The 27146-nt window shown below is 54.6% G+C and overlaps 1 protein-coding gene across 1 annotated transcript; it reads right to left on the minus strand.

Annotated features, from left to right (window-relative positions):
- Positions 1 to 26967, minus strand: IFNAR1 (interferon alpha and beta receptor subunit 1). Its single transcript, XM_071567600.1, has 11 exons — positions 26722 to 26967; positions 21787 to 22201; positions 18822 to 19006; positions 16677 to 16834; positions 13360 to 13507; positions 10383 to 10491; positions 8339 to 8541; positions 6461 to 6606; positions 5060 to 5213; positions 1984 to 2138; positions 1 to 625 (listed from the first exon to the last, which is right to left on the minus strand). The coding sequence occupies exons 1-11, from the start codon at positions 26894 to 26896 to the stop codon at positions 398 to 400; spliced, it is 2076 nt and encodes a 691-aa protein (XP_071423701.1). The 5' UTR covers positions 26897 to 26967; the 3' UTR covers positions 1 to 397.
- Positions 26968 to 27146: the final 179 nt, after the last annotated feature.

The raw sequence follows: 27146 nt of genomic DNA on the forward strand, positions 1-27146 counted from the left end.
ATCACAGTGGGGTTGGATCAAGACATGGTGGATTCTCACTCAGTGCCACATCCATTGGGTTGGAAAAGCCCTCTGAGATCATCAAGTCCAACCCTTGGTCCAACTCCAGTCCCTTTACCAGATCAGGGCACTCAGTGCCACAGCCAATCCCAGTTTCAAACCCTCCACCCCCTCTCTGGGCAGCCCATTCCAATCCCTGAGCACTCTCTCTGCAAAGAATTTCCTTCTGCTCTCCAACTTCAATTTCCCCTGGCAGAGCTTGAGCCCATCGTGCCCCCTTGTCCTATTGCTGAGTGCCTGGGAGAAGAGACCAACCCCCACCTGGCCAGAACTTCCCTTCAGGTACAGTCCCAGAGGTGAATCTGCCAGTCCCAGAGATGATTTTCTCCCCCCAGAGTTATATCATCTCCTTCTCCAGGGTTCCTGCAGAGCCCTTGCTCCCTGAAGTGTTGTCATCATTGGAATAGTTTCCCGAGTCCCTGCTGCTCTCCTTGGAATGTTTCCAGTCATTTAAATGGATCTGGTTTCCTTCATATGTGATCATAGATTCAATTATAGAACAATTCTCTATTGGTTCTTCTGGAGGTGCCAGGTAAGGGCTGGAGAAGAGTTGTCCTCCAAAGCCCTGGGAGAAGAGAAGGAGAAAAGCAAAGGATGAACATTCAGATACAATATTTATACAATTATTTAAAGAATTTAAATAATGATTCCACTTAACACCAAACCTGTACAAATCTGCTTGACCAGACTCTTTACTGAGAGGGAGGTATTGGGCAGGAATTGCTGGCTGGGAGGGTGGGCAGGCCCTGGCACAGGGTGGGCAGAGCAGCTGTGGCTGCCCCATCCCTGGGAGTGTCCCAGGCCAGGTTGGACAGGGCTTGGAGCACCCTGGGCTGGTGGGAGGTGTCCCTGCCCATGGCAGGGGTGGCACTGGGGGGGTTTTGGGGTCCCTCCCAACCCAACCCAGTCTGGGACTCTGTGATGATGCTGGAGGAATATCTTGAGGTTTTCTACCTTTTATGGGCCATTTGTTGCCCTGAGTCCAACACCTCAAAATTAGGACGAGGTTTAGTTCCCAGAATCCCGGGATCCCTGAAGCTGGCACAGCCCTGCCAGCCCCTGCAGCCCACCCTGTGCCCAATGCCCACCTTGGCACAGCCCTGCCAGCCCCTGCAGCCCACCCTGTGCCCAATGCCCACCTTGGCACAGCCCTGCCAGCCCCTGGAGCCCACCCTGTGCCCAATGCCCACCTTGGCACAGCCCTGCCAGCCCCTGGAGCCCACCCTGTGCCCGATGCCCACCTTGGCACAGCCCTCCCAGCCCCTGGAGCCCACCCTGTGCCCGATGCCCACCTTGGAAAAGCCCTGCCAGCCCCTGCAGCCCACCCTGTGCCCCATGCCCACCTTGTCCCCCAGCCCAGAGCACTCAGTGCCACGGCCAGTCCTGCCTTGGGCACCTCCAGGGCTGGGCACTCCAACCCTCCCTGGGCAGCCCCTGCCAGTGCCTGCCCACCCTTTCCAGGCAGCAATTCCTGCTGCTGTGCCCCCTGCCCCTGCCCTGGCCCAGCCTGAGGCCGTGCCCTCTGCTCCTGTCCCTGTGCCCTGGGGCACAGCCCGACCCCCCTGATGGTCCCACTCCCACCATCAAACACCAAACAACTCCACCATTCATCCCAACTCACTTTCCATGTTCATCCCTGTCAACCACCCCCAGAACTGCAACATGTCAGGGCTGGAGCCTCAGGAGGCCACTCAGGAATGGAAGGGAAATCCTAACTCAGAGATTCCAAGAGACACTTCCACGTTGTCCTGTTCATTCCAGCACAGGATCCCTACCAAGCCCCATCTGTGCTGGAGACCAGAGACACCACCTGCCTTTGTGGAGACCACCATTAACCCCCTCCCACCAATCCCAAGCCCAGGGGCCAAGACTTTCCCATGGGGTTTGTTCCCAGGGACATTCCCAGCCCCACCAGGAGCTCACCTCGATGTTCAGGGGGATCTGGCAGGATGGGAAGAACACGTATCTGAGCTTCCTGCAGGCCTGGTAGACCACAAGGACCAGGGGCAGGACCACCAGCAGCACGGCCACCAGGGCCACCATGAAGGTGACCAGGGTGACCAGAGGGAAGGTTTGCTCTGCAAAGGAGAAGGACAAGCAGTCAGTGCAGGTGTCCCTGAGCAGCAAGGATGGAAGAACAGGTGAGCTCTGGATCTGCTGCAGGAGTCCAGAGCTCTACGAGTCCAGAGAAGAGCAACGAGGCTGGAGAAGGGACTGGATGTGGCACTGAGTGTCCTCTGAAACACCTCCAGGGACAGAGAATCCACCATGTCTTGATCCAACCCCACTGTGATCACCAGCCCAGGGCACAGAGTGCCAGAGTGATCCCAGTGGGGTTGGATCAAGGGTTGATGATCTCGGACGTCTCTTCCAACCCAACTGAGAAGAGCAACGAGGCTGGAGAAGGGACTGGAGCACAAGTGCTGTGGGGAGAGGCTGAGGGAGCTGGGGGTGTTCAGCCTGGAGAAGAGGAGGCTCAGAGGTGACCTCAGCACTGTCTGGAACTCCCTGAAGGGAAGTTCTGGCCAGGTGGGGGTTGGTCTCTTCTCCCAGGCACTCAGCAATAGGACAAGGGGGCACGATGGGCTCAAGCTCTGCCAGGGGAAATTGAAGTTGGAGAGCAGAAAGAAATTCTTTGCAGAGAGAGTGCTCAGGGATTGGAATGGGCTGCCCAGAGAGGTGGTGGATTCCCCATCCCTGGAGGGTTTTCAGCTGAGCTTGGCCGTGGCACTGAGTGCCATGATCTGGTAAAGGGACTGGAGTTGGACCAAGGGTTGGACTTGATGATCTGGGAGGGCTTTTCCAATCCAATGGATGTGGCACTGAGTGAGAATCCACCATGTCTTGATCCAACCCTACTGTGATGAGTGAGAATCCACCATGTCTTGATCCAACCTCACTGTGATCACCAGCCCAGGGCACTGAGTGCCCTGGGCTGGTGATCACAGTGGGGTTGGATCAAGGGTTGGACTTGATGATCTCGGAGGTCTCTTCCAACCCAATCCATTCAATCATTCTGTGATTATCCCAACTCAGCCTCCCTGGGTGTGACACCAGCCACAGTGACCAGGAAAGGAGCTGTTCCAGCATCTTGGGGAGTTTGGCTTTGGAAAAGGCACAAAAATGCCATCAAATACAGGAACACAGAACAATCAGGTTGGCAGAGACCATCCAGTGCCACCAGCACCACCAGGATCACCCCCAATCCATGTCCCCAAGGGCCACATCCAGACCCCTCTGGGACACTCCAGAGACAGTGACTGCCCCACCTCTCTGGGACACTCATTCCAAGGCCAGGTTGGACAGGGCTTGGAGTACCCTGGGCTGGTGGGAGATGTCCCTGCCATGGCAGGGGTGGCACTGGGTGGCACTGGGTGGCACTGAATGGCACTGAATGGCACTGGGTGGCACTGGATGGCACTGGGTGGGCTTTAAGGTCCTTCCAACCCAAACCTTGCCAGGGTTCTGTGATTACCTGGACAAAACTGAAGTGAGTCTGAACATACTAAAATTAATAAATACCAAGAGACACTTTACAAAAAGTCATGATTAGACAATCAGGTCTTTTTCTGTGACCAAAGAATGAAAGATTTTCACACTGGGATGGAAGAACATGTGGGAAAGAAGGGCATGATCTGTCTTGAATGACCTGCTTGGGCTTAAAGAAGCTCATGGGAATAGGAGGATATGGGGGGACTAATAACTGGTAAAATAAAGAATTTATCTTGCAAAGGAACATTTGGTTTTTTCTAGGCTTGATAAAGACAAAGCAGTGAGAACCACAATGTAAATGAATCCTAGAGATGAACCCTTGGGATGTGCTGGGGCTTTACTGCTGCCACATGTTCTCAGCTTTAAGGCAGTTTGGACACTCAGCAATTCTTCTGGTTCAGTAAAATTTAATCTGGGAATCTTTTCAACCTAAACCTTGTTCTTCTGTGCTGAGGGAGGGCAGCCCATCCACTCTCACCCTGCACCACGAGGCTGGTTTGTGTCCTGGCACTTTGGCACAGCCCTGGTTAAACCTGAGCCTGGTTTGTGTCCTTCCCACAGCACAGCCCTGGTTAAACGTGAGCCTGGTTTGTGTCCTGCCATTTCAGCACAGCCCTGGTTAAACCTGAGCCTGATTTGTGTCCTGGCACTTCAGCACAGCCCTTGTTAAACCTGAGTCTAATTTGTGGCACTTCATCACAGCCCTGGTTAAACCTGAGCCTGATTTGTGTCCTTCCCACAGCACAGCCCTGGTTAAACCTGAGCCTGGTTTGTGGCACTTCAGCACAGCCCTGGTTAAACCTGAGCCTGGTTTGTGTCCTTCCCACAGCCCTGGTTAAACCTGACCCTGGTTTGTGTCCTTCACACAGCCCTGGTTAAACCTGAGCCTGGTTTGTGTCCTAGCACGTCAGCACAGCCCTGGTTAAACCTGAGCCTGGTTTGTGTCCTTCCCACAGCCCTGGTTAAACCTGACCCTGGTTTGTGTCCTTCACACAGCCCTGGTTAAACCTGAGCCTGGTTTGTGTCCTAGCACTTCAGCACAGCCCTGGTTAAACCTGAGCCTGGTTTGTGTCCTGACACTTCAGCACAGCCCTGGTTAAACCTGACCCTGGTTTGTGTCCTGACACTTCAGCACAGCCCTGGTTAAACCTGACCCTGGTTTGTGGCACTTCAGCACAGCCCTGGTTAAACCTGAGCCTGGTTTGTGTCCTGGCACTTTGGCACAGTCCTGGTTAAACCTGAGCCTGATTTGAGTCCTTCCCACAGCCCTGGTTAAACCTGAGCCTGGTTTGTGCCCTGGTTAAGCCTGAGCCTGGCCCTGGCTAAACCTGCATCCATTCCCAGAAGGACCAGGACAATCCCAGGAGTAGGACACTCCTGCAAACAGGATTTGGGGATCCCCTGCAGCCTCCCACAGGCCCTGGCACTGCAGCTCTGCCCAGCGAGGGCTCAGGGGTGGCTGCCCCCAGTTTGGGGCTGGTGAGGGGGGCACGGGGGGTGTGCCCACCTGCAGGGGTGAGGGTGCACTGCTCCTGGCTGTAGGCACTGCTCTTGTTGTACCCCTCTGACAGGGCCTGTGCCCGCACACAGTACCAGGTGTTGGGTGCCAGGTCGGCGATTGTGGCCACTGTTTGTTTGGTCTCCTTCACTTGGGGCTCCTCCTGCAAAGCCAAAGGAGGGAGAGTGAGAGGAACAGCAGCAGGAGGGAATCACCCAGACTGGGGGGAACTGGGGCCTGGGAAGCAGGAATTCTGTACAGTGTTGATGCAGGCACAGAATTCCAGAATCACCAAGCCTGGAAGAGACCCCTGAGCTGCCCCAGCCCCACCACGACCACCCCAAACCATGTCCCAGGGGGCACATCCAGGTGGCTCTGGGGACTCCAGCACCTCCATGGGCATGAGAAGGAAAGGAAAGAAAAGAAAAGAAAAGGAGAGGAGGGAGGAGGAGAGGAGAGGAGAGGAGAGGAGAGGAGAGGAGAGGAGAGGAGAGGAGAGGAGAGGAGAGGAGAGGAGAGGAGAGGAGAGGAGAGGAGAGGAGAGGAGAGGAGAGGAGAGGAGAGGAGAGGAGAGGAGAGGAGAGGGAGGAGGAGAGGAGAGGAGAGGAGAGGAGAGGAGAGGAGAGGAGAGGAGAGGAGAGGAGAGGAGAGGAGAGGAGAGGAGAGGAGAGGAGAGGAGAGAGAGGCAAAAGAGGCAAAAGAGAAAAAAAAGAAAAAAGAGAAAAAAGAGAAAAAAGAGAAAAAAGAGAAAAAAGAGAAAAAAGAGAAAACAAGAGAAAACAAGAGAAAACAAGAGAAAACAAGAGAAAACAAGAGAAGAGAAAAAAGAGAAAAAAAGAAAGAAGAGAAAAAAGAAAGAAGAGGAAAAAAAGAAAGAAGAGAAAAAAAAGAAAGAAAAGAAAAGAAAAAAGAAAAAAAGAAAAAAGAAAACTACCCAACCATGGCCCAAGCAAACTTCAGGAGACACTCATAAACAGGAACCAAGTGCTTCCAGCACTGTGGAATGTCACAGATACAGCAGGAGGCTCTCCCTGCTGTGCTTGGTCTCCTTCTCTTCCTCCACCCTTTGGGCCATCACTGTCAAATATTTGACTGTAAGGAGTATTTAAGTATGGAGAGACCACTGAAGTGTGAGCTGAAAGCACAGAGTTCCTCCCTCCCCTCACACAGAGCTGGGGCTTTGCAGCTGCTCATCCATCACACAAAAATATACCAAACCCTCACCCACTGGGAGAAAAGTCACTTTCATCAGAGTGGTAAAAGAATCTTGGAGGAAAACCCACCAAACTGACTCTTTTCCAGCCTGATACATCCTATTTGTGCCTCTCCTTCAAAGAAGCTTCCTGAGGAGAACTCAGGCTCAGGACTGAGGTCATGAATACAAAATGTATTAGATTAACCCCTTCAAACCTCAGCATTTGATGAATTCTTCCAGTACAGGATCCGGTAGGACAAGCCATAACTGTCCTTCATGAGCTCATCTCCTGGAGGGGAAATCTGGATGTGCAGCAAAGTGTCACTGATGTCCAGCTTTACACCAGGAGGGCCAATTTCATCTTCAAAAAAAAAAACCCAACAAGTTAAAAATACAACTTAAAAAGCCAGATAAAAATATCACATGAAATCCTGTTATTTAATTAGTGATAATTTCTAAGAAACACACACTGAAAAGCCCAACTTTATAATTTCATCCAGAACCTCAAGTCCTGAGAAATATTTCAATTGTTTTCACTGTTTTCTTATAAAAGAATTATTTTATTCCCCAAGGGCTTTGACAAGGGAAAGGTGATTTATGGAATAACCTCTGAGTCCACCTTCAGGCAAGGGAATATGAGCTGACATATCAGAGGAACATCTCTTGACCTTTAGGATTGATCACTTAATGAAGTCAAACACATGAATAAGATGAAGTTCCTCCCAAAACTGCAGCAAACTCTAATTTCCCTCTGGAGAGAGTCACAGATATTTTAGTTACATGTCACTGTCCTTTAGAACTGATTTTTCAGGGAGTTCCTCAGAGCTGTGACATTGCTGAGCACAAAATTCCAGAGTGGAGAGGAGGGGATGGGAAGCTGGACATGGCAAGGATTGGACCTGACATGGTTTTTCTGAGCTGTGAGTGCTCCTGGGCCATGGCAAAGACAGGGCAGGGCATTGCCAGGGCAGGGGCATTGCCAGGGCAGGGGCACCCAGTGACCAAGGGAGGGGCAGTGAGATCATAAAACACTGAATTTGGTGGCTTCATTTTGTTAAGCCAATGACAGGATTGGAAATATGGTGAAATCTTGGCTGGGCTGCCCAAGGGGGCCTGAACTCCCAAAGGTTCCTGCAGGGAATCCAGGGAGACAGTTCCATGAATTCAGCAAATTCCTCTGCCCCAGGAGCATCCCAGAATGGTCTGAGCAGGGCAGGGACTGTCCCCTGTGCTGGCACTGCTGAGGCACCTCCAGGGCTGTGCCCAGTTCTGGTCCTCAGGGAAGGGGCACTGAGGGGCTGGAGGATGCCCAGGGAGCTGGGCAAGGGCTGGAGCAGCAGCTGAGGGGCTGGGGGGGCTGAGCTGGAGCAAAGGAGGCTCAGGGGGCACCTTCTGGCTCTGCAATCCCTGCCAGGAGGGGGGAGCCGGGACAGGGGGTCGGGCTGTGCCCCAGGGCACAGGGACAGGAGCAGAGGGCACGGCCTCAGGCTGGGCCAGGGCAGGGCAGGGGGCACAGCAGCAGGAATTTCTGCCTGGAAAGGGTGGGCAGGCACTGGCAGGGGCTGCCCAGGGAGGGTTGGAGTGCCCAGCCCTGGAGGTGCCCAAGGCAGGACTGGCCGTGGCACTGAGTGCTCTGGGCTGGGGGACAAGGTGGGCATTGGGCACAGGGTGGGCTGCAGGGGCTGGCAGGGCTGTGCCAAGGTGGGCATTGGGCACAGGATGGGCTGCAAGGGATGGCAGGGCTGTGCCCACCTAAGTGGTTTTGTTTGAGTTGGGATGGACCTTGGGGATCATCCCATCCCACCCCTGCCATGGCAGGGACACCTCCCACCAGCCCAGGCTGCTCCAAGCCCTGTCCAACCTGGCCTGGGACACTCCCAGGGATTCAGGGGCAGCCACAGCTGCTCTGCCCACCCTGTGCCAGGGCCTGCCCACCTTCCCAGCCAGCAATTCCTTCCCAATATCCCACCTGTCCCTGCCCTCTGGCAGTTTGAAGCCATTCCCTTTGCCCTGTCCCTCTCCATTCCCCCTGAGTTACCCTGGCACAGGTGCCAGTGCCACAGAGATGACCCCCAAGCAAACCATGCCCTTACTGGTTATCAGTGGGTCCATCTTGACCTCCCTGGACAGGCAGGAGCTGTTGTGCCCACCCTGGGCCAGCACCCTCAGGTAGTAGAATCCCTGGGTGGAGGTGATGATGGAGGAGATGTTGCAGTTGGTGCCAGGGATGTGCTCACAGCCACGGACGCTCTGCCAATTCCCTGAGTAGTCCTCGTGCAACTGCTTGAAGTACCCACTGCAACAGAGAGGGCACAGCCTTGGCAGGGGCTCCCCCAGCCCAGGGTGGGCAGCAGCTCTGCCCATGCTGCCCAGGAGGTTCTGCCCTGGGCAAGGGGCTGCTGAGACCCCCCAGTCTGGTAAAACAGCTAATCCTGCCTGGCACAGTGATCTCTGCCAGGCACAGTGATCCCTGCCTGTCTGGCACAGTGATCCCTGCCTGCCTGGCATAGTGATCTCTGCCTGGCACAGTGATCCCTGCCTGCCTGGCACAGTGATCCCTGCCTGGCACAGTGATCTCTGCCTGCCTGGCACAGTGATCCCTGCCTGCCTGGCACAGTGATCCCTGCCTGTCTGGCACAGCGATCCCTGCCTGCCTGGCACAGTGATCCCTGCCTGTCTGGCACAGTGATCCCTGCCTGCCACAGTGATCCCTGCCAGGCACAGTGATCCCTGCCAGGCACAGTGCCCTCTCTGCCTGGCACAGTGATCCCTGCCTGCCTGGCACAGTGATCTCTGCCTGCCTGGCACAGTGATCCCTGCCTGGCACAGTGATCCCTGCCTGGCACAGTGCCCTCTCTGCCTGGCACAGTGATCCCTGCCAGGCACAGTGCCCTCTCTGCCTGGCACAGTGCCCTCTCTGCCTGGCACAGTGATCCCTGCCAGGCACAGTGCCCTCTCTGCCTGGCACAGTGATCCCTGCCTGGCACAGTGATCCCTGCCTGGCACAGTGATCCCTGCCAGGCACAGTGATCTCTGCCTGGCACAGTGATCCCTGCCTGTCTGGCACAGTGTCCTCTCTGCCAGGCACAGTGATCCCTGCCTGGCACAGTGATCCCTGCCTGGCACAGTGATCCCTGCCTGCCTGGCACAGTGATCCCTGCCTGGCACAGTGATCCCTGCCAGGCACAGTGATCCCTGCCTGGCACAGTGATCCCTGCCTGGCACAGTGCCCTCTCTGCCTGGCACAGTGCCCTCTCTGCCTGGCACAGTGATCCCTGCCTGGCACAGTGCCCTCTCTGCCTGGCACAGTGATCCCTGCCTGGCACAGTGATCCCTGCCTGGCACAGTGCCCTCTCTGCCTGGCAAAGTGCTGCAGTGACCTGACAGTTTTTTGATGTGACCTGATGGGTTATTTTATGTGCTACGATGGGGGTTTGATGTGACCCAGTTTGGGGCTTCTTTTAAAATGTTATTTAGAATTTTAGAGTCTTTTAAAATGTTATTTAGAATTTCAGAGTCTCTTAAAAATATTATTTAGAATTTCAGAGTCATTTAAAATGTTATTTAAAATTTCAGAGTCATTTAAAATGTTATTTAAAATTTCAGAGTATTTTAAAAAGTTATTTAGAATTTCAGAGTCCTTTAAAATGTAATTTAGAATTTCAGAGTCTCTTAAAAATGTTATTTAGAATTTCAGAGTCATTTAAAATGTTATTTAGAATTTCAGTCCTTTAAAATGTTATTTAAAATTTCAGAGTATTTTAAAAAGTTATTTAGAATTTCAGAGTCCTTTAAAATGTAATTTAGAATTTCAGAGTCTCTTAAAAATGTTATTTAGAATTTCAGAGTCTTTAAAATATTATTTAGAACTTCAGAATCCTTTAAAATGTTATTTGGCATTTCAGAGCCCCCTCCCTCAGGCACTGACACTCCTAAACCGATCCCAGTGCCCTGAAATTCCAGGCTCAGACACCCCCTGGAATCCTCACAGGGAATCCTTTGAACAGACAAATATTCCAGTTAACACTTTAAGCCACAAAATGCCCATTTCAGCTCCCGGGCACAGTTTCCCAGTGCAGTAAGTGGCACTTTGGAGGGCACAGCACGCGGGGAGGTGCCAGGCTGGCACAGACTCACATGAGGAACTGGGCAGTGTAGTTGCCAGGCTGGGTGGCATCCCCGTCCCAGAGCAGGGAGAATTCCATGTTCAGCCCCAGCACCCGCAGGTTGGTGGCACAGAGAGACTCTGGGGGCAAAGGGAGACCCGAGTTAGTGAGGCTGGGGAGGGCATGGCCAGGCCTGGCACTGAGGGGGCACCTCCCGGGGACCTGGGATGGAGGGACAGGACAAGGGGACAGGGCTGGCATGGGCAGGGGTGGGACAGGGACAGGGGCTGGGACAGGGACAGGGGCTGGGACAGGGACAGGGGCTGGGACAGGGGCTGGGACAGGGACAGGGGCTGGGACAGGGGCTGGGACAGGGACAGGGCTGGGACAGGGCCAGGGCTGGGACAGGGCCAGGGGCTGGGACAGGGCCAGGGGCTGGGACAGGGCCAGGGGCTGGGACAGGGCCAGGGGCTGGGACAGGGCCAGGGGCTGGGACAGGGACAGGGGCTGGGACAGGGACAGGGGCTGGGACAGGGCCAGGGGCTGGGACAGGGACAGGGGCTGGGACAGGGACAGGGGCTGGGACAGGGACAGGGACAGGGACAGGGCTGGGACAGGGACAGGGACAGGGGCTGGGACAGGGGCAGGGCTGGGAGGAGGGGACAAGAACAGGGATGGGACAGGGGTGGGACAGGGACTGGGACTGGGACTGGGACTGGGACTGGGACTGGGACTGGGACTGGGACTGGGACTGGGACTGGGAGAGGGAGAGGGAGAGGGAGAGGGACAGGGAGAGGGAGAGGGACTGGGAGAGGGAGAGGGAGAGGGACAGGGAGAGGGAGAGGGACAGGGACAGGGAGAGGGACAGGGACAGGGGCTGGGACAGGGGCTGGGACAGGGACAGGGGCTGGGACAGGGAGAGGGACAGGGGCTGGGACAGGGAGAGGGACAGGGACAGGCAGGAGCTGAGTGACAGAGGTTTTAAACCTGGATTTGGGACTGGGCACAGCAATTCAGGGAATCCCAGACTGGGTTGGGTTGGGAGGGACCCCAAAGCCCACCCAGTGCCACCCCTGCCATGGGCAGGGACACCTCCCACCAGCCCAGGCTGCTCCAAGCCCTGTCCAACCTGGCCTGGGACACTCCCAGGGATGGGGCAGCCACAGCTGCTCTGCCCACCCTGTGCCAGGGCCTGCCCACCCTCCCAGCCAGCAATTCCTTCCCAATATCCCACCCAGCCCTGCCCTCTGGCACTTTAAAGCCTAATTATTTTATGTATTATATAACACACAGGTACTGGTTTGCTATTGAATGAACTGCACATGGATCAGTTATTTGAATATTTCCTTATATTTCATTCACTGTATTTTCATTCTTTTAATAATTCATTGTATTTCATTTAGTGCATTTTATGCCCAGAGTAATTCCATGTACCACCAATTAACTGCACCAACTAATTTGGATTTTGATGCCCCATCTCCCAATTAATTTTACTGCACCATCCCTGGCCAGTCTAATATTTGACTTTCTCCATTCTGTATTTTTTTGTCCTGAAATAAACCCTTAGAAGTGCCTGAACTGCCACGTGAAGGCACATAAAAGAATTGAAATTAGAATGCAAACCAAGCCATGGTGGCCAATGTCATTTTGCCTCTTTTCAGGACCTGGAACAAGCAGTTCCCAAGGGCTACAGAAAACCAGGATTTTTTTTAAGCTGAGCCCAACTTGCCGTGCATTTATTGAACTTTCTGTGCATTTACTGAACTTTCTGTGCATTTATTGAACTTTCTGTGCATTTATTGAACTTTGAACTTTCTGTGCATTTATTGAACTTGCTGTGCATTTATTGAACTTGCTGTGCATTTACTGAACTTGCTGTGCATTTATTGAACTTGCTGTGCATTTATTGAACTTTGAACTTTCTGTGCATTTATTGAACTTGCTGTGCATTTATTGAACTTGCTGTGCATTTATTGAACTTTCTGTGCATTTATTGAACTTTCTGTGCATTTACTGAACTTTCTGTGCATTTATTCAGTGCCAAGTGCACAGCAGGCTCTGGTTTTCCCTTTCCTCCTGAGTCAAAGCCTCCAACTCTAAAAAGAGATTTTCCAAAACACAGCAAGTGGGGTTTGCACTCCAAATTAATTACCAAGGCAGTAATTAACGAGGCCAAATTTGCCTCATGGCAAACCCCCTTTTTGTCCAGGGAAAACTCGCCCATTGCCACATTTGATGTTGATGAAGACAAATAAATGTCATGTTAGAGACACTTTTTACACCAAACTCAGGAGGAACTTGGCACTTCTGCACATTTCAATAATGGGTGAAATTTGCCTCGTGGTTTTGAACAATGAAAACTCTCCCACTGCCACATTTTACATGGAGAAGATTCAATTTAAATAACATGTTACACCCATTTCTGGCTGCAGGAGGAGGACCTGAGCCCCTGTGCCCATCTCTGATGCCCCCTTGGGGCAGGTGTCCCCCTGCAGCCCCAGGGCTGATGCCCCTTCCCTGAGTGTCCCCCTGCAGCCCCAGGGCTGATGCCCCTTCCCTGAGTGTCCCCCTGCAGCCCCAGGGCTGATGCTCCTTGGGCAGGTGCCCCCCTGCAGCCCCAGGGCTGATGCCCCTTCCCTCAATGCCCCCCTGCAGCCCCAGGGCTGATGCCCCGTTCCTCAATGCCCCCCTGTGCAGCCCCAGGGCTGATGTCCCTTGGGCAGGTGGCCCCCTGCAGCCCCAGGGCTGATGCCCCGTCCCTGAGTGCCCCCCTGCAGCCCCAGGGCTGATGCCTCTTGGGCAGGTGCCCCCCTGTGCAGCCCCAGGGCTGATGCCCCTTCCCTGAGTGCCCCCCTGTGCAGCCCCAGGGCTGATGCCCCTTCCCTGAGTGCCCCCCTGCAGCCCCAGGGCTGATGCCTCGTTCCTCAATGCCCCCCTGTGCAGCCCCAGGGCTGATGCCCCTTGGGCAGGTGCCCCCCTGCAGCCCCCAGGCCGCTGCCCTCTCTCACCTTGGCGGGTGGTGCTGGCACAGCTCGGGGGGCTGAGCTGCCCCTCCTTGCCCTCCACAGGAAGGGTGGCCCAGACCCTGAAGCAGTAGGTGGTGTCAGGGCTGAGCCCCTCGATGGTGTCGATGGGGAACACGCTGAGACTGCGGGGCTGGAACACAACACAGAGCCCTGGAGGGGCTGCCCCTGCCAGGGGCACTTTCCTCCCCAGCAGTTGCCCCTGCCAGGGGCACTTTCCTCCCCAGGAGCTGCCCCTGCCAGGGGCACTTTCCTCCCCAGCAGCTGCCCCTGCCAGGGGCACTTTCCTCCCCCAGAGCTGCCCCTGCCAGGGGCACTTTCCTGTCCAGGAGCTGCCCCTGCCAGGGGCACTTTCCTCCCCAGCAGCTGCCCCTGCAAGGGGCACTTTCCTCCCCAGGAGCTGCCCCTGCCAGGGGCACTTTCCTCCCCAGCACCTGCCCCTGCCAGGGGCACTTTCCTCCCCCAGAGCTGCCCCTGCCAGGGGCACTTTCCTCCCCAGGAGCTGCCCCTGCCAGGGGCACTTTCCTCCCCAGCAGCTGCCCCTGCAAGGAGCACTTTCCTCCCCCAGAGTTGCCCCTGCAAGGGGCACTTTCCTCTCCAGCAGCTGCCCCTGCCAGGGGCACTTTCCTCCCCAGGTTTCAGCCTGTTTGGAGCAAAGCCCACCAGAAAAGGGCAATGTTTGATTTGGATAAAGGTTCACTCTGTGCCAGGATCTGGTGATCACAGTGGGGTTGGATCAAGGGTTGGACTTGCTGATCTCAGAGGTCTTTTCCAACCCAATCCATTCTGTGATTCTATGGATGTGGCACTGAGTGAGAATCCAACACATCTTGATCCAATCCCACTGTGATCACCAGCCCAGGGCACTCTGTGCCCTGGGCTGGTGATCACAGTGGGGTTGGATCAAGGGTTGGACTTGATGATCTCAGAGGTCTCTTCCAACCCAACTGATTCTCTGATTCAAGAGAAGTTTCCAATGAATGTGACTCCAAAGAAGGAACTTTTGGTGCCCCTTTGCCACACGAAGGCAGGGCAGGATTGTGGCTCTGCTGGAGGTGACACAGAACTGTCCCCACAGATGTTCAGCTGCTGCTCCACAGGAACAGGACACTTGGGCCCTCCCCACTGAACACTTCCCCCCTCCCTCTGCCACCTCCTGCTTTGGGTTTCCCAGAATTTATGGTGACTGACCTTTGGACATGACTGGTAAGCACAAGTTGTGTCATCTCTGATGTGTCATCAGAGAATCACCAAGGCTGGCAGGGACTTTCAGGGCCACCAGCACCACCAGGGCCACTCCTAATCCCTGTCCCCAAGGGCCACATCCAGACACGTCTGGGACACTTCCAGAGACAGGGACTCCAAACCTCCCTGGGCAGTCCCTGCCCATGCCTGGCCACCCTTTCCAGGGAGAAATTCCTCCAGATGTCCAACCTGCCCCTGCCCTGGCACAGCCTGAGGCTGTTTCCTCTTGTCTTGTGAGAAGGTGCTCCCTGAGCCTCCTTTGCTCCAGCTGAGCCCCCCCAGATCCCTCAGCTGCTGCTCCAGCCCCTTCCCAGCTCCATTCTCTGTCCTGGACATTCTCCAGCCCCTTCCCAGCTCCATTCCCTGTCCTGGACATTATCCAGCCCCTTCCCAGCTCCATTCCCTGCCCTGGACATTCTTCAGAACATTCCCCAGCTCCATTCCCTGCCCTGGACATTCTCCAGACCCTTCCCCAGCTCCATTCCCTGTCCTGGACATTATCCAGCCCCTTCCCAGCTCCATTCCCTGCCCTGGACATTCTTCAGAACATTCCCCAGCTCCATTCCCTGCCCTGGACATTCTCCAGCCCCTTCCCAGCTCCATTCCCTGCCCTGGACATTCTCCAGCCCCTTCCCCAGCTCCATTCCCTGCCCTGGACATTCTCCAGAACCTTCCCCAGCTCCATTCCCTGTCCTGGACATTCTCCAGAACCTTCCCCAGCTCCATTCCCTGCCCTGGACATTCTCCAGACCCTTCCCAGCTCCATTCTCTGTCCTGGACAATCTCCACCCCCTCAGTGTCCTCACTGTAGCAATGACTCTGACCTGGACAGTCCCACAATTCCCACCCAATTGGAGCTGTCCCACTGCCCTAAAAAGCCACCAAAGTCAGGCAGTTTCCAGCCTGCTGCTCCCACAGGGCTCTGTCTGCAGTGCAGGACACACATCACGGCTTGGGAAGCCACAGAAGAACCCCTGGGTTGGGGCAATGCCAAGCCCAAGGACAGGCTGGGCAGGGAATGGACTGGGAGGAGCTCTGGGAGAAGGACCTGGGAGGCTGGTTGGGGAGAGGCTGGACATGGCCCAGCCCAGAACCCCCCATGCCCTGGGCATTGTGCCCCTCTGCCCCTCAGGTGAGACCCCCCTGCAGAGCTGCCCCAGCCCTGGGGGCAGCACAGGGAGGACCTGGAGCTGCTGGAGAGGCCAGAGGAGGCCCCAGGATGGGCAGAGGATGGAGCAGCTCTGCTGGGAGGAAAGGCTGGCACAGCTGGCATTGGCCAGCCTGGAGAGGAGAAGCTTTGGGGGGACCTCAGAGCACTTTTCAGTGCCCAAAGGGGCTCCAGGAGAGATGGAGAGGGACTGGGGACAAGGGATGGAGGGACAGGACAAGGGGAATGGCTTCAAAGTGCCAGAGGGCAGGGCTGGATGGGATATTGGGCAGGAATTGCTGGCTGGGAGGGTGGGCAGGCCCTGGCACAGGGTGGGCAGAGCAGCTGTGGCTGCCCCATCCCTGGAGTGTCCCAGGCCAGGTTGGACAGGGCTTGGAGCAGCCTGGGCTGGTGGGAGGTGTCCCTGCCATGGCAGGGGTGGCACTGGGGGGGCTTTGGGGTCCCTCCCACGCAATCCTGTGACTCCATGAGAAGTTCATGGCCCAGGACAGGGCTCTGAGGGCTCTGCTGGAGCTGCTCTGTCTCAGCAGGACCAAACCAGATCCTGCCCTGTCCCCTCCCTCCCTGTCCCCTCCTTCCCCCTGCCCTGAGTTCCTGCCCTGCCCATTCCTGCTGCCCAGGGTGGCTCTGCCCAACACACCTGAGCTGGTTCCACCTCCTTCTCCTTGCACTGCAAAGTGGCTCCAGCATTGAACAGAAACAGAAACTCTTGGCACAAAATACCTCAAGCAACCCCACAGCAAAAATAAAACCAAAAAACCCCCAAGAAAACCCCTCTCCCACCTCCTAAACCACACAGGAAGAGCAAACAATTCCAGTTTAGAGCATGAATTAAAGGCCACCTCTGATAGTTCTGTAGTGGTTAAACATCAAAAAAGGGTGATCATACCTGAGAATCTGAAGAATTTTCCCAGAAAATGAGATTATATCTAAAGGTTGTATGATCTATCCACATTTTTTTGGGCTGATTTGCTTCTGGAGGAGAAATCTTGATTTTTATGTCTCCATTTGTGGGCTGCAATTCTATTCCTGGTGGGCCAATCTGAGCTGGAAATGTTGAAGGAAGAGCAAAGTTAAGCACAGCTGGTCACAGAAAGAACCCCCCAAAAAGCAGATTACACTGAGAGCCCCACAGGACCTGCCTCTGGTCTTGGTTTTGCTGCCTCTGGGGCAGCAACCAGAGGAGTGACCACCCACAGGATTTTGGTTTTCATGACTCTCTGACAGAAATCCAACAACCAACCAGCACAACCTGGTTCTACAAGAAGCTACAATGCAAAATCAGGGGCAAATGTTGTCCAAAACCTGCTGTAAAAATCAGTGTAAGCTGTTCTAAAAGAGGCCAGAAATGTGGCTCACACCAATAACTCCAGCCCTGGAGGAGGGATTTGCTCCCACACCACATGGAACTCCTGGAAAGTCACAAAGTCAGGAGAAAATTTCCACAAAAAAGGAGCTTGGAGCAGCCTGGGCTGGTGGGAGGTGTCCCTGCCATGGCAGGGGTGGCACTGGGTGGGCTTTGGGTCCCTCCCACCCAAACCATTCCCTGGCTCTGTCACTGTGTGGGTTCCCCTGCTCACAGCAACAGGAGATGGATTTCCCAGCAGGAACTTGGCAAAGGTGTCTGCAGGTCATGGAATGTGCAGCTCTGTCTTTTCTAGAAGGGGAAATATTCCAAATGGTGCTGGTTTCACAGAATCCCAGACTGGGAGGGACCCTGTGGATCATCCCATCCCACCCCTGCCATGGCAGGGACACCTCCCACCAGCCCAGGCTGCTCCAAGCCCTGTCCAGCCTGGCCTGGGACACTCCCAGGGATGGGGCAGCCACAGCTGCTCTGCCCACCCTGTGCCAGGGCCTGCCCACCCTCCCAGCCACCAATTCCTGCCCAATATCCCATCCAGCCCTGCCCTCTGGCAGTTTGAAGCCATTCCCCTTGTCCTGTCCCTCCAGCCCTTGGGAATGGTCTCTCTCCATCTTTCCTGTGGCTCCTTCAGCTCCTGGAAGGCCACACTGAGGTCCCCCCAAAGCTTCTCTTCTCCAGGCTGAACAATTCCAGCTGTGCCAGCCTTTCCTCCCAGCAGAGTTGCTCCATCCTCTGCCCATCCTGGGGCCTCCTCTGGCCTCTCCAGCAGCTCCATGTCCTTCCTGTGCTGCCCCCAGGGCTGGAGCAGCTCTGCAGGGGGGTCTCACCTGAGGGGCAGAGGGGCACAATGCCCCCTGTCCTGCCCTGCCCTGTCCTGCTCACCCTGCCCTGCCCTGCTGTGTGAAGGAGTTTAACTGTCCCAGTTCAGCAGGTGGGACCAGTTTGTCCCTGTGTGGGGGTGCCCAAAGCTGGGCATTCTCCACCCTCCATTCATTGCCCACCAACTGTTCCCAATGGCCCATTGGCAGCAGCTGCCCAGGGCACAGCTGAGCCCTCAGGCTGGGAGCTGGCTGGGAAAGAAGCCTGGCAGAGGAGCTGGGAGAACTGCCCTGCAGGGACTCCTTGGCACCTCCACACCCACCTGAGGGCTCAGCTCTGCCCATGGGCCAGCAACGATTCCAAAATCCCCCCTGACTGCCAGAGTCAGATCCCCCAGTGTGGAACTCCCTGCCCTGGGGGAGGCACTGGGGGCTCCCACCCAAACCTGAGGGGAGACAATCTTGGGGGTTTGGGGAATAGGGAACCACTCATGGGATCCAGAGGAGGAGCAGAACCTCAACAGGAGGAGCCCCCCACTCTCCACCAGACTGTGCCATCATCTGCACCAACAGCTTTGTCCCTTCCTTTCCCTTTGGCCTCGGGGGAACCACGTGGGGCTCAGCACAGGGGCCACCAAACCCCCCTGTGTTTGTGCCCCAGGGGGTGGGTTACACTGCTGGGCTTGGGGGTTAAACCCAATTTCTCTTTGTGCCATTGCATTTATTGGAATATTGTTATTAAACTGTAACTCTGATTTATAATCTCTTTTGTGTTGGGTTTGTTTCTCCTGGTGGTTTCCCTTCAAACCAGCCCATCCCTCAGCTCTCCCAGGCAGCCCAGTGCCCCTACCTTCGTGCTCTGGCACCATGTCCAGCTCCCTGGACCAGGGGGACGAGTGCCCGGCGCGCTGTGCCCGCACCCGCAGAGAGTGCACGTCGTAATAGTCGCTGATGGCCGAGGAGAAGTCACAGGTGGTGCCAGAGATGTTGCAGCACCCAGGCAGGTCCTGCCACTCTGCCCCAGGAATGTCTGGCCTGGGGGAGAGAGGAGACACCCCCAGATCAGCACAGCCCACCACCGAGGCACTGAGGGGCTTCCTCTGCTCTTGGTGACCTCTTGATTTCACTCTTCTTCTAATCAACATCACCCCACTCAGTGCTGCTCTACCCCAGCACAGGAATCAGTGTTCCCTCCATGGAATTCTCCTGGAATCCCTCCTGCCACACTCACTGCTGCTCTACCCCAGCACAGGAATCAGTGTTCCCTTCTACTGCAGCCCCACCAATCAGTGTTCCCTCCATGGAATTCTCCTGGAATAATTTCTGCCACTTTATCATCACCCCACTCACTGCTACTCTATCGCAGCACCATAATCACTGTTCCCTCCCATGGAATTCTCCTGGAATAACTTCTGCCACTTTATCTAATCACTCCATTCACTGCTGCTCTATCCCAGCCCCACCAATCACTGTTCCCTGCCATGGAATTCTCCTGGAATAATTTCTGCCACTTCATAATCTCATTCACTGCTGCTCTACCCCAGCACAGGAATCAGTGTGCCTGCCATGGAATTCTCCTGGAATAATTTCTGCCACTCCATCATCACCCCACTCACTGCTGCTTTATCCCAGCACCACCATAATCACTGTTCCCTCCTATGGAATTCTCCTGGAATAACTTCTGCCACTTCATCACCCCATTCACTGCTGCTCTATCCCAGCTCCACCAATCAGTGTTCCCCTCTATGGAATTCTCCTGGAATAATTTCTGCCACTTAATCATCACCCCATTCAGTGTTGCTCTACCCCAGCAGCACCATAATCAGTGTTCCCTCCTATGGAATTCTCCTGGAATCCCTCCTGCCACATTCACTGTTGCTCTATCCCAGCACAGGAATGAGTGTTCCCTTCTACTCCAGCACAGGAATCAGTGTTCCCCCATGGAATTCTCCTGGAATCCTTCCTGCCACACTCACTGCTGCTCTACCCCAGCCCCACCAATCAGTGTTCCTGCCATGGAATTCTCCTGGAATAACTTCTGCCACTTTATCATCACCCCACTCACTGCTGCTCTATCCCAGCACCACAACCAGTGTTCCCTCCTATGGAATTCTCCTGGAATGCCTCCTGCCACTTTATCACCCCATTCAGTGTTGCTTTATCCCAGCACCATAATTGGTGTTCCCCCATGGAATTCTCCTGGAATAATTTCTGCCACTTCATCACCCCATTCACTGCTGCTCTATCCCAGCCCCACCAATCACTGTTCTCCCCATGGAATTCTCCTGGAATGCCTCCTGCCACTTTATCATCATCCCCACTCACTGCTGCTCTACCCCAGCACAGGAATCAGTGTTCCCTGTCATGGAATTCTCCTGGAATAACTTCTGCCACTTTATCATCACCCCACTCACTGCTGCTCTATCCCAGCACCATAATCAGTGTTCCCTCCTATGGAATTCTCCTGGAATGCCTCCTGCCACACTCACTGCTGCTGTATTCCAGCACCATAATCAGTGTTCCTGCCATGGAATTCTCCTGGAATGTCTCCTGTCACTTTATCATCTCAATTAATCTATTAATTTACTGGTTATCCCAGTTACCAAAGGATGACACCTCTTTGCTTTGTGCACCATGTGCAGACACAGGCTGAGAAAACACCACCAAAGAACTTCCAGATCACACAATTATTTCAGAATTATAAACCTCCTGAGGATAAAATCCTGTAATATTATTCCAAGATTTTACAGTTCACCGGAAGGAATTTAAAAGTCTTGATGGAATTGCTGGAAAGAGCATAAAAGCAGGAAAACCACCCCAATTTCAACCTGAGCCAGGAATGGAGATGAGGAGAAAATAAAACACAAAGGTGAAGACTGGAGTTCAATAATCAGGTTCACATAAATTGTTCTTGTTTTGAATTAACAGACATCCAAACCTTAGTTAAAAAAAGAGACATTTTACAGAGATTAAAAATATTCTGACCTAAAAAAAGGCACAGACTTGAATTGCTCATTGTTCATCCCCTGCTCCCACCTTGCCTTTTTATTTTTTAAACTAAAACTGCCTTCAAAGCAGCTGTTTCTCTTTCCCACACTGAGGAAGAAAAGCTGTTTTTTTAAATCCAGAATCACTGAATCATGGAATGGTTCAGGTTGGGAGGGACCTTAAAAACCATCCCAGTCCAACCCTTGACCAGGTTGCCCAGAATTGGAGTCATTTCAGCTTGGGAAGGTTTTTCAATATTTACTTTAAGGAAAGTGCCAAAAATCCCCACTGTGCTGATCCAGGCAAAGGTATTTGGTTGTGAAAAGAACCCAGCAAACATCTAAGAACCAAACCTAAGTTGTGTATCTGGGGGTTAAATCTTGCAGATGGAAAATGGGGATTAATGAACAAACCAGCCAAAAGCTACACTGAAAATTCCCTCCAATCCTCTGTGTGGGGCCACAATTAACAAACCAAACACAGAATGAATTCTGTTCAACCCCAAATGAGATAAATTACATTTCTGAGAGTGCCACAATCCCCTCAGAGCCCCAGCCCAGAACTAAAAGCATTAGTAGATGTGTGAGGTGTGTTTATCACTGGATTTCTCACAGGCCAACCCAATTTTACACAGAAATCAGATAAATGAGGGCCAGGACTTGGATCCCACTGCATGGCAAGCTTTGATCTTCCTGACTGACCTTCCCTTCCTGGCTCTGAAAGGGTCTCCTCTCCAAGTGGCTGTGCCAGGAGCAGAGATATCACTGCAGATGCCTCTCCACCCAGACCAGGGTCACTGATGACCCACCAGACAAGCCCCAACTCACTCTCTGTACTGGGCCCAGAAGGTCACCCCGTGCTGGTGGTCTGGGTGGCTCCAGCTCAGCGTGAAGTTGGTGTTCACCACCAGCACCTGGAGGTCCTGGGGGCTCTGCAGGGAATCCTGGGGGTCCTGCAGGGAATCCTGGGGGTCCTGCAGGGAATCCTGGGGGTGCTGGGGGCTCTGCTGGGGCTCCTGGAGGTCCTGGGGGCTCTGCAGGGAATCCTGATGGTCCTGGGGACTCTGCTGGAGGTCCTGGAGGTGCTGAGGGCTCTGCAGGGAATCCTGGAGGTGCTGAGGGCTCTGCAAGGGGTCCTGATGGTCCTGCAGGGAATCCTGGAGGTGCTGAGGGCTCTGCAGGGAATCCTGGAGGTCCTGCAGGGAATCCTGGAGGTGCTGGGGGCTCTGCAGCAAATCCTGGGCTGGAAGGGCAACACAAACACAGTGGCATCAGTGAATGTGCAGGACAACACCCCCAGCCTTGCAGATTATTATTATTATTATTATTATTATTATTATTATTATTATTATTATTATTATTATTGTTGTTGTTGTTGTTGTTGTTGTTGTTATGTTGTTATTATTGTTATTGTTGTTATTATTATTACGACTATTATTACTATTACTACATTATTACAACATTATTACTACATTATTACAACATTATTACATCATTATTACACTGTTGTATAATTCAGGAGTTGAAGGGCAGGTGAAGAACAACAACACTGGGGGGAAGGAACTGCTCTGATGCTTCAGAAAATAAACATTTCTCTGGCTCTTTAAGGCACGTTTGGAATTATTTCCCCCCAAGACATTGAGGCTAAAAAGGCCCAGTCAGGGCTCAGATGTGGCCTGGGATGTTTTCCAGTCCAGAGGGAAAGGGTGAAGAGGCACAGGGAGTGTGTGGGAACTGAGGGAACCTCTCAAGGCATGAAAAAGATCCCCAAAACCCCCAGAAAAACAGATATAAAGAATTGAAACTTCCAAGTCCTTCTGCTGGTGCCCACCAGGCCATGGCCAGCCCAGAGCTCTGGACTCGGACTGGGAATGCTCTGGGAACTGCTTGGAGTGCTCTGGGAATTTCATGGAATGCTCTGGGAACTGCTTGGAGTGCTCTGGGAATTCCTTGGAGTGCTCTGGGAATTCCTTGGAGTGCTCTGGGAATTCCTTGGAGTGCTCTGGGAATTCCTTGGAGTGCTCCGGGAACTGCTTGGAGTGCCCTGGGAACTGCTTGGAGTGCTCCGGGAACTGCTTGGAGTGCTCTGGGAACTGCTTGGAGTGCTCTGGGAATTTCATGGAATGCTCTGGGAACTGCTTGGAGTGCTCTGGGAACTGCTTGGAGTGCTCCGGGAACTGCTTGGAGTGCTCTGGGAACTGCTTGGAGTGCTCTGGGAACTGCTTGGAGTGCTCTGGGAATTCCTTGGAGTGCTCTGGGAATTCCTTGGAGTGCTCCGGGAACTGCTTGGAGTGCTCCGGGAACTGCTTGGAGTGCTCTGAGAACTGCTTGGAGTGCTCTGGGAACTGCTTGGAGTGCTCTGGGAATGCCCTGGGAAATTCTTGGAGTGCTCTGGGAACTTCTTGGAGTGCTCTGGGAATTTCTTGGAGTGCTCTGGGAATTTCTTGGAATGCTCTGGAATTTTCATGGAATGCCCTGGGAATGCCCTGGGAACTCTTGGAGTGCTTTGGGAATTTCTTGGAGTGCTCTGGGAATTTCATGGAGTGCTCTGGGAATTTCTTGGAGTGCTCTGGGAATTTCATGGAGTGCTCTGGGAATTTCATGGAGTGCTCTGGGAATTTGTAGGAATGCTCTGGGAACTGCTTGGAGTGCTCTGGGAACTGCTTGGAATGCCCTGGGAACTACTTGGAGTGCTCTGGGAATTTCTTGGAGTGCTCTGGGAACTGCTTGGAGTGCTCTGGGAATTTCTTGGAGTGCTCTGGGAATTTCTTGGAGTGCTCTGGGAATTCCCACCATGGCAGGGGCAAAACCAGGAGCACCAAAACACTCTTTTAAAAAGGCAATCAAATAAAAAGCCACAAAACTCAAGTGCAGCCAAAGGAAACCCCCCAAGCCCAAGGCTCAGTCTGTGACCTCATTTCCCCTCCCTGCCCTGGGTGGCTTTATCAGCCACTTCCCAGGGGCACAACTTCCCCTGGAGCTGCTTTTTGGTGCCAGTCTGATGCTGCTGGTGCCAGGAAGGGACCAGACCAAGCCAATCCTCCTTCCCTTGGGCACCAAAGTCTGCCTGGACACCCAATGGCCTCTCCTGAAGTTCATTTTAGGGCTCATGGCAAAAATTATTTCACATTCCAACTCCTTTTATAATGGATTAAATAGACCAAATCTCTTTTAGAAAATGTGGAAAAGCCAATTATCAAAGTGAAGCTGCAAAGCCCTTTGGGAGAACCAAGTGGGGTCAATCCCAGGTTACTGATTTGGGGAAAAAAGCCCTGAAAGCACAAAAACCTGAAAGCAAAATAATTCAATAAACCCTCGTGGCTCCCACTCCAGGATTTATTTCCACAAGGCAGGAATTTGTTGTCTTCTGACTAAGACAAACCCAGAGAAAGCCAAGGGACATTTGCTCAGAAAATAAGAAAACAAAGGAAATAATTGGGGTTTTCTGCAGATATTTATCCACCAGATGCACCAAAAAGCTCCTGACAACAAAGCTCAAACACTGACAAAAACACAACTGCATTTTAAGACTTATTTTTGTTTGCCTTGGGCAGAAAATCAAATATTCCGAGTATCTTCCCCACATTTTCAAATCTTTAAGTTACACAGAGAATGGAGCTTTGCAGTAATTGTTATTAAGAGGCAAAATAGTCTGGGAAAAATGGCAGCAAATCGTGTCGTGTTTTGTGTTCCCAACACACCCCCAGGTCAGGCTGGGCAGGACAAGGATGGGAAGTTTGGGCTGAGCTCCCCAAAGCTGGGCCAGGGCACAGCCAAGGGGCTTCTCCTCCCTCTGGAAACCAACCCTGGCCCAGGCAGCGTTTTGGTGACGAAGGGACAGTGGGAGAAGGTTCAGGATCCCAGTCCTGGAGTGTGAGCTCAGCCAGGGAATTAAACCAGGGAATTATGGAATGTCTGCAGAGACATCACCGGGAAAATCAACTTCAAATCCACTGCAGGGTTCAAAGGAACTTTTGTCAGTTCCTCAGGGGAGACCCCACAGGTTTCACTCAGTTGGTCAGTAGAATTTTCCATAAATTGAGCACTTGAGGAGTCAGAAAGGAGGAAAAAAGTTAGAAATTGATACGGAGTTAAGAGAGAAAAATAGTAAAAATCCATGTCGTGACATAAATCCAGGACAGACTCCCTGGAGTCCCAGACTGGGGTGGGTGGGAAGGGGCCTTAATGAAAATAATGATGATTATACAACCAAATGTATTAATTAACAGAAGAAAACAAGTCGTTGGACCCCAGAGAAGCAGCTGCTGGGGAGAGAGGAGGGGAAGCCCCGGGAGCAGCTGGTGATGCTCGAACCGCCAGCACAGCCCGTGGAAAACCCACGTCATGGTGCAGAGGCTGAAGGGCCGGGAGGCCCCACTGTGGCCTCGAAGGGCTCCGGAACAGCCGGGAATGCCAGAGCTGTGCCCAGGAGCAGCCAAGGGGACTGCTGGGGAGCAATTAGTGCTAATTGCGTCATTAGAGTCTCTGGCTGTGCTGCTGCATCTTTTCATGGAACTGGGATGGGTGCGAGGGACCCCAAAGCCCCCCCAGTGCCACCCCTGCCATGGGCAGGGACACCTCCCACCAGCCCAGGCTGCTCCAAGCCCTGTCCAACCTGGCCTGGGACACTCCCAGGGATGGGGCAGCCACAGCTGCTCTGCCCACCCTGTGCCAGGGCCTGCCCACCCTCCCAGCCACCAATTCCTTCCCAATATCCCACCGATCCCTGCCCTCTGGCACTTTGAGCCATTCCCTGTGTCCTGTCCCTCCCTGCCAGGGACAGATGTGGGATTGGTGGGGACAGATGTGGGGGAGGTGGGGACAGACAGACGTGGGGGAGGTGGGGACAGCTGTGGGGTTGGAGGGGACAGACAGCTGTGGGGTTGGAGGGGACAGACAGCTGTGGGGTTGGTGGGGACACAGATGTGCCCTGAGGGGCAGAGGGACCGTCCCGCTGGGCACGGGGGACCCGCTCAGGGGGGATGGCCCGAGCCCAGCCCGGGATTTCACAGAAACGCTGCCAAGGTGGCACTGGCCGAGCCCCCGGGGGGACCCGCCGGGACAGGCAGAGCGGGCCGGGCACAGACGGGGGGCAGCGCCCCGAGCCGAGCCGAGCCGGGCTGTGCCGAGCCAACCCGGACCGAACCGAGTTGTACCGGGCTGTACAAAACCGGACAGAATCGAGCTGTACCGAGCCGAACCGTACCAAACCGAACGGAACTGAGCTGGACCGAGCTGAGCCATACCGAACCGAACTGAGCTACACCGAGCTGAACCGAGCCGTACCGGGCCGTACCGAGCCATACCGGGCCGTACCGAGCTATACCGGGCCGTACCGGGCCATACTGAGCTGAACCGAGCCGTACCGAGCCATACCGGGCCGTACCGAGCCGTACCGAGCCGTACCGGGCTATACCGAGCCATACCGGGCCATACCGAGCCATACCGGGCCGTACCGAGCCATACCGGGCCGTACCGAGCCATACCGGGCCGTACCGGGCCATACTGAGCTGAACCGAGCCGTACCGAGCCATACCGGGCCGTACCGAGCCGTACCGGGCCGTACCGAGCCATACCGGGCCGTACCGAGCTATACCGGGCCGTACCGGGCCATACTGAGCTGAACCGAGCCGTACCGAGCCGTACCGGGCTATACCGGGCCGTACCGAGCCATACCGGGCCGTACCGAGCCATACCGGGCCGTGCCGAGCCATACCGGGCTGTACCGTTCCCCAGCGAGCCGCTCCAAGGCCCCGGACCCACCTGCGCAGGGCGGCGGCAGCGACAGCGACAACAGCGACGACAGCAGTGACAGCGACGACAGCAGCGACAGCGACGAGAGCAGCAGCGCCGTCAGCGTCCCGCGGGGTCCCCGCTCCCCCGGGAACCGATCCCGATCCCGACCCCGACCCCGGCCCCGGCCCCGCCGCTCCTCCATCCCCCGGCCCGCTCCGCCATCCAGCGGGCCCCGGGCCGGAAAGGGCCGCGCCTGGGCCGGGAACGGGGGAGGGACGGGGAGGGGAGGGACGAGATGGGGAGGGGAGGGAAGAGATGGGGAGAGAGGGACGGGGGGGGACGGGGAGGGGAGGGACGAGATGGGGAGGGAGGGACGGGGGGGGACGGGGAGGGGAGGGACGAGATGGGGAGGGACGAGATGGGGAGGGAGGGACGGGGGGGGACGGGGAGGG

Source organism: Pithys albifrons, chromosome 1, assembly GCF_047495875.1.
Source record: "Pithys albifrons albifrons isolate INPA30051 chromosome 1, PitAlb_v1, whole genome shotgun sequence".
In the NCBI taxonomy this organism is placed as follows: Eukaryota; Metazoa; Chordata; class Aves; order Passeriformes; family Thamnophilidae; genus Pithys; species Pithys albifrons.

What these genes read in the sequence shown, in the direction of transcription:
- IFNAR1 (XM_071567600.1), bottom strand. Translation starts at nt 26,896, where the DNA reads ATGGAGGAGCGGCGGGGCCGGGGCCGGGGTCGGGGTCGGGATCGGGAT. An exon ending in TGCCAGCACCACCCGCCAAG is followed by an intron (nt 10,492 to 13,359) that starts GTGAGAGAGGGC and finishes CTTTGCCCCCAG; the next exon opens with AGTCTCTCTGTGCCACCAAC. An exon ending in GATGGACCCACTGATAACCA is followed by an intron (nt 6,607 to 8,338) that starts GTAAGGGCATGG and finishes TTTTTTTTGAAG; the next exon opens with ATGAAATTGGCCCTCCTGGT.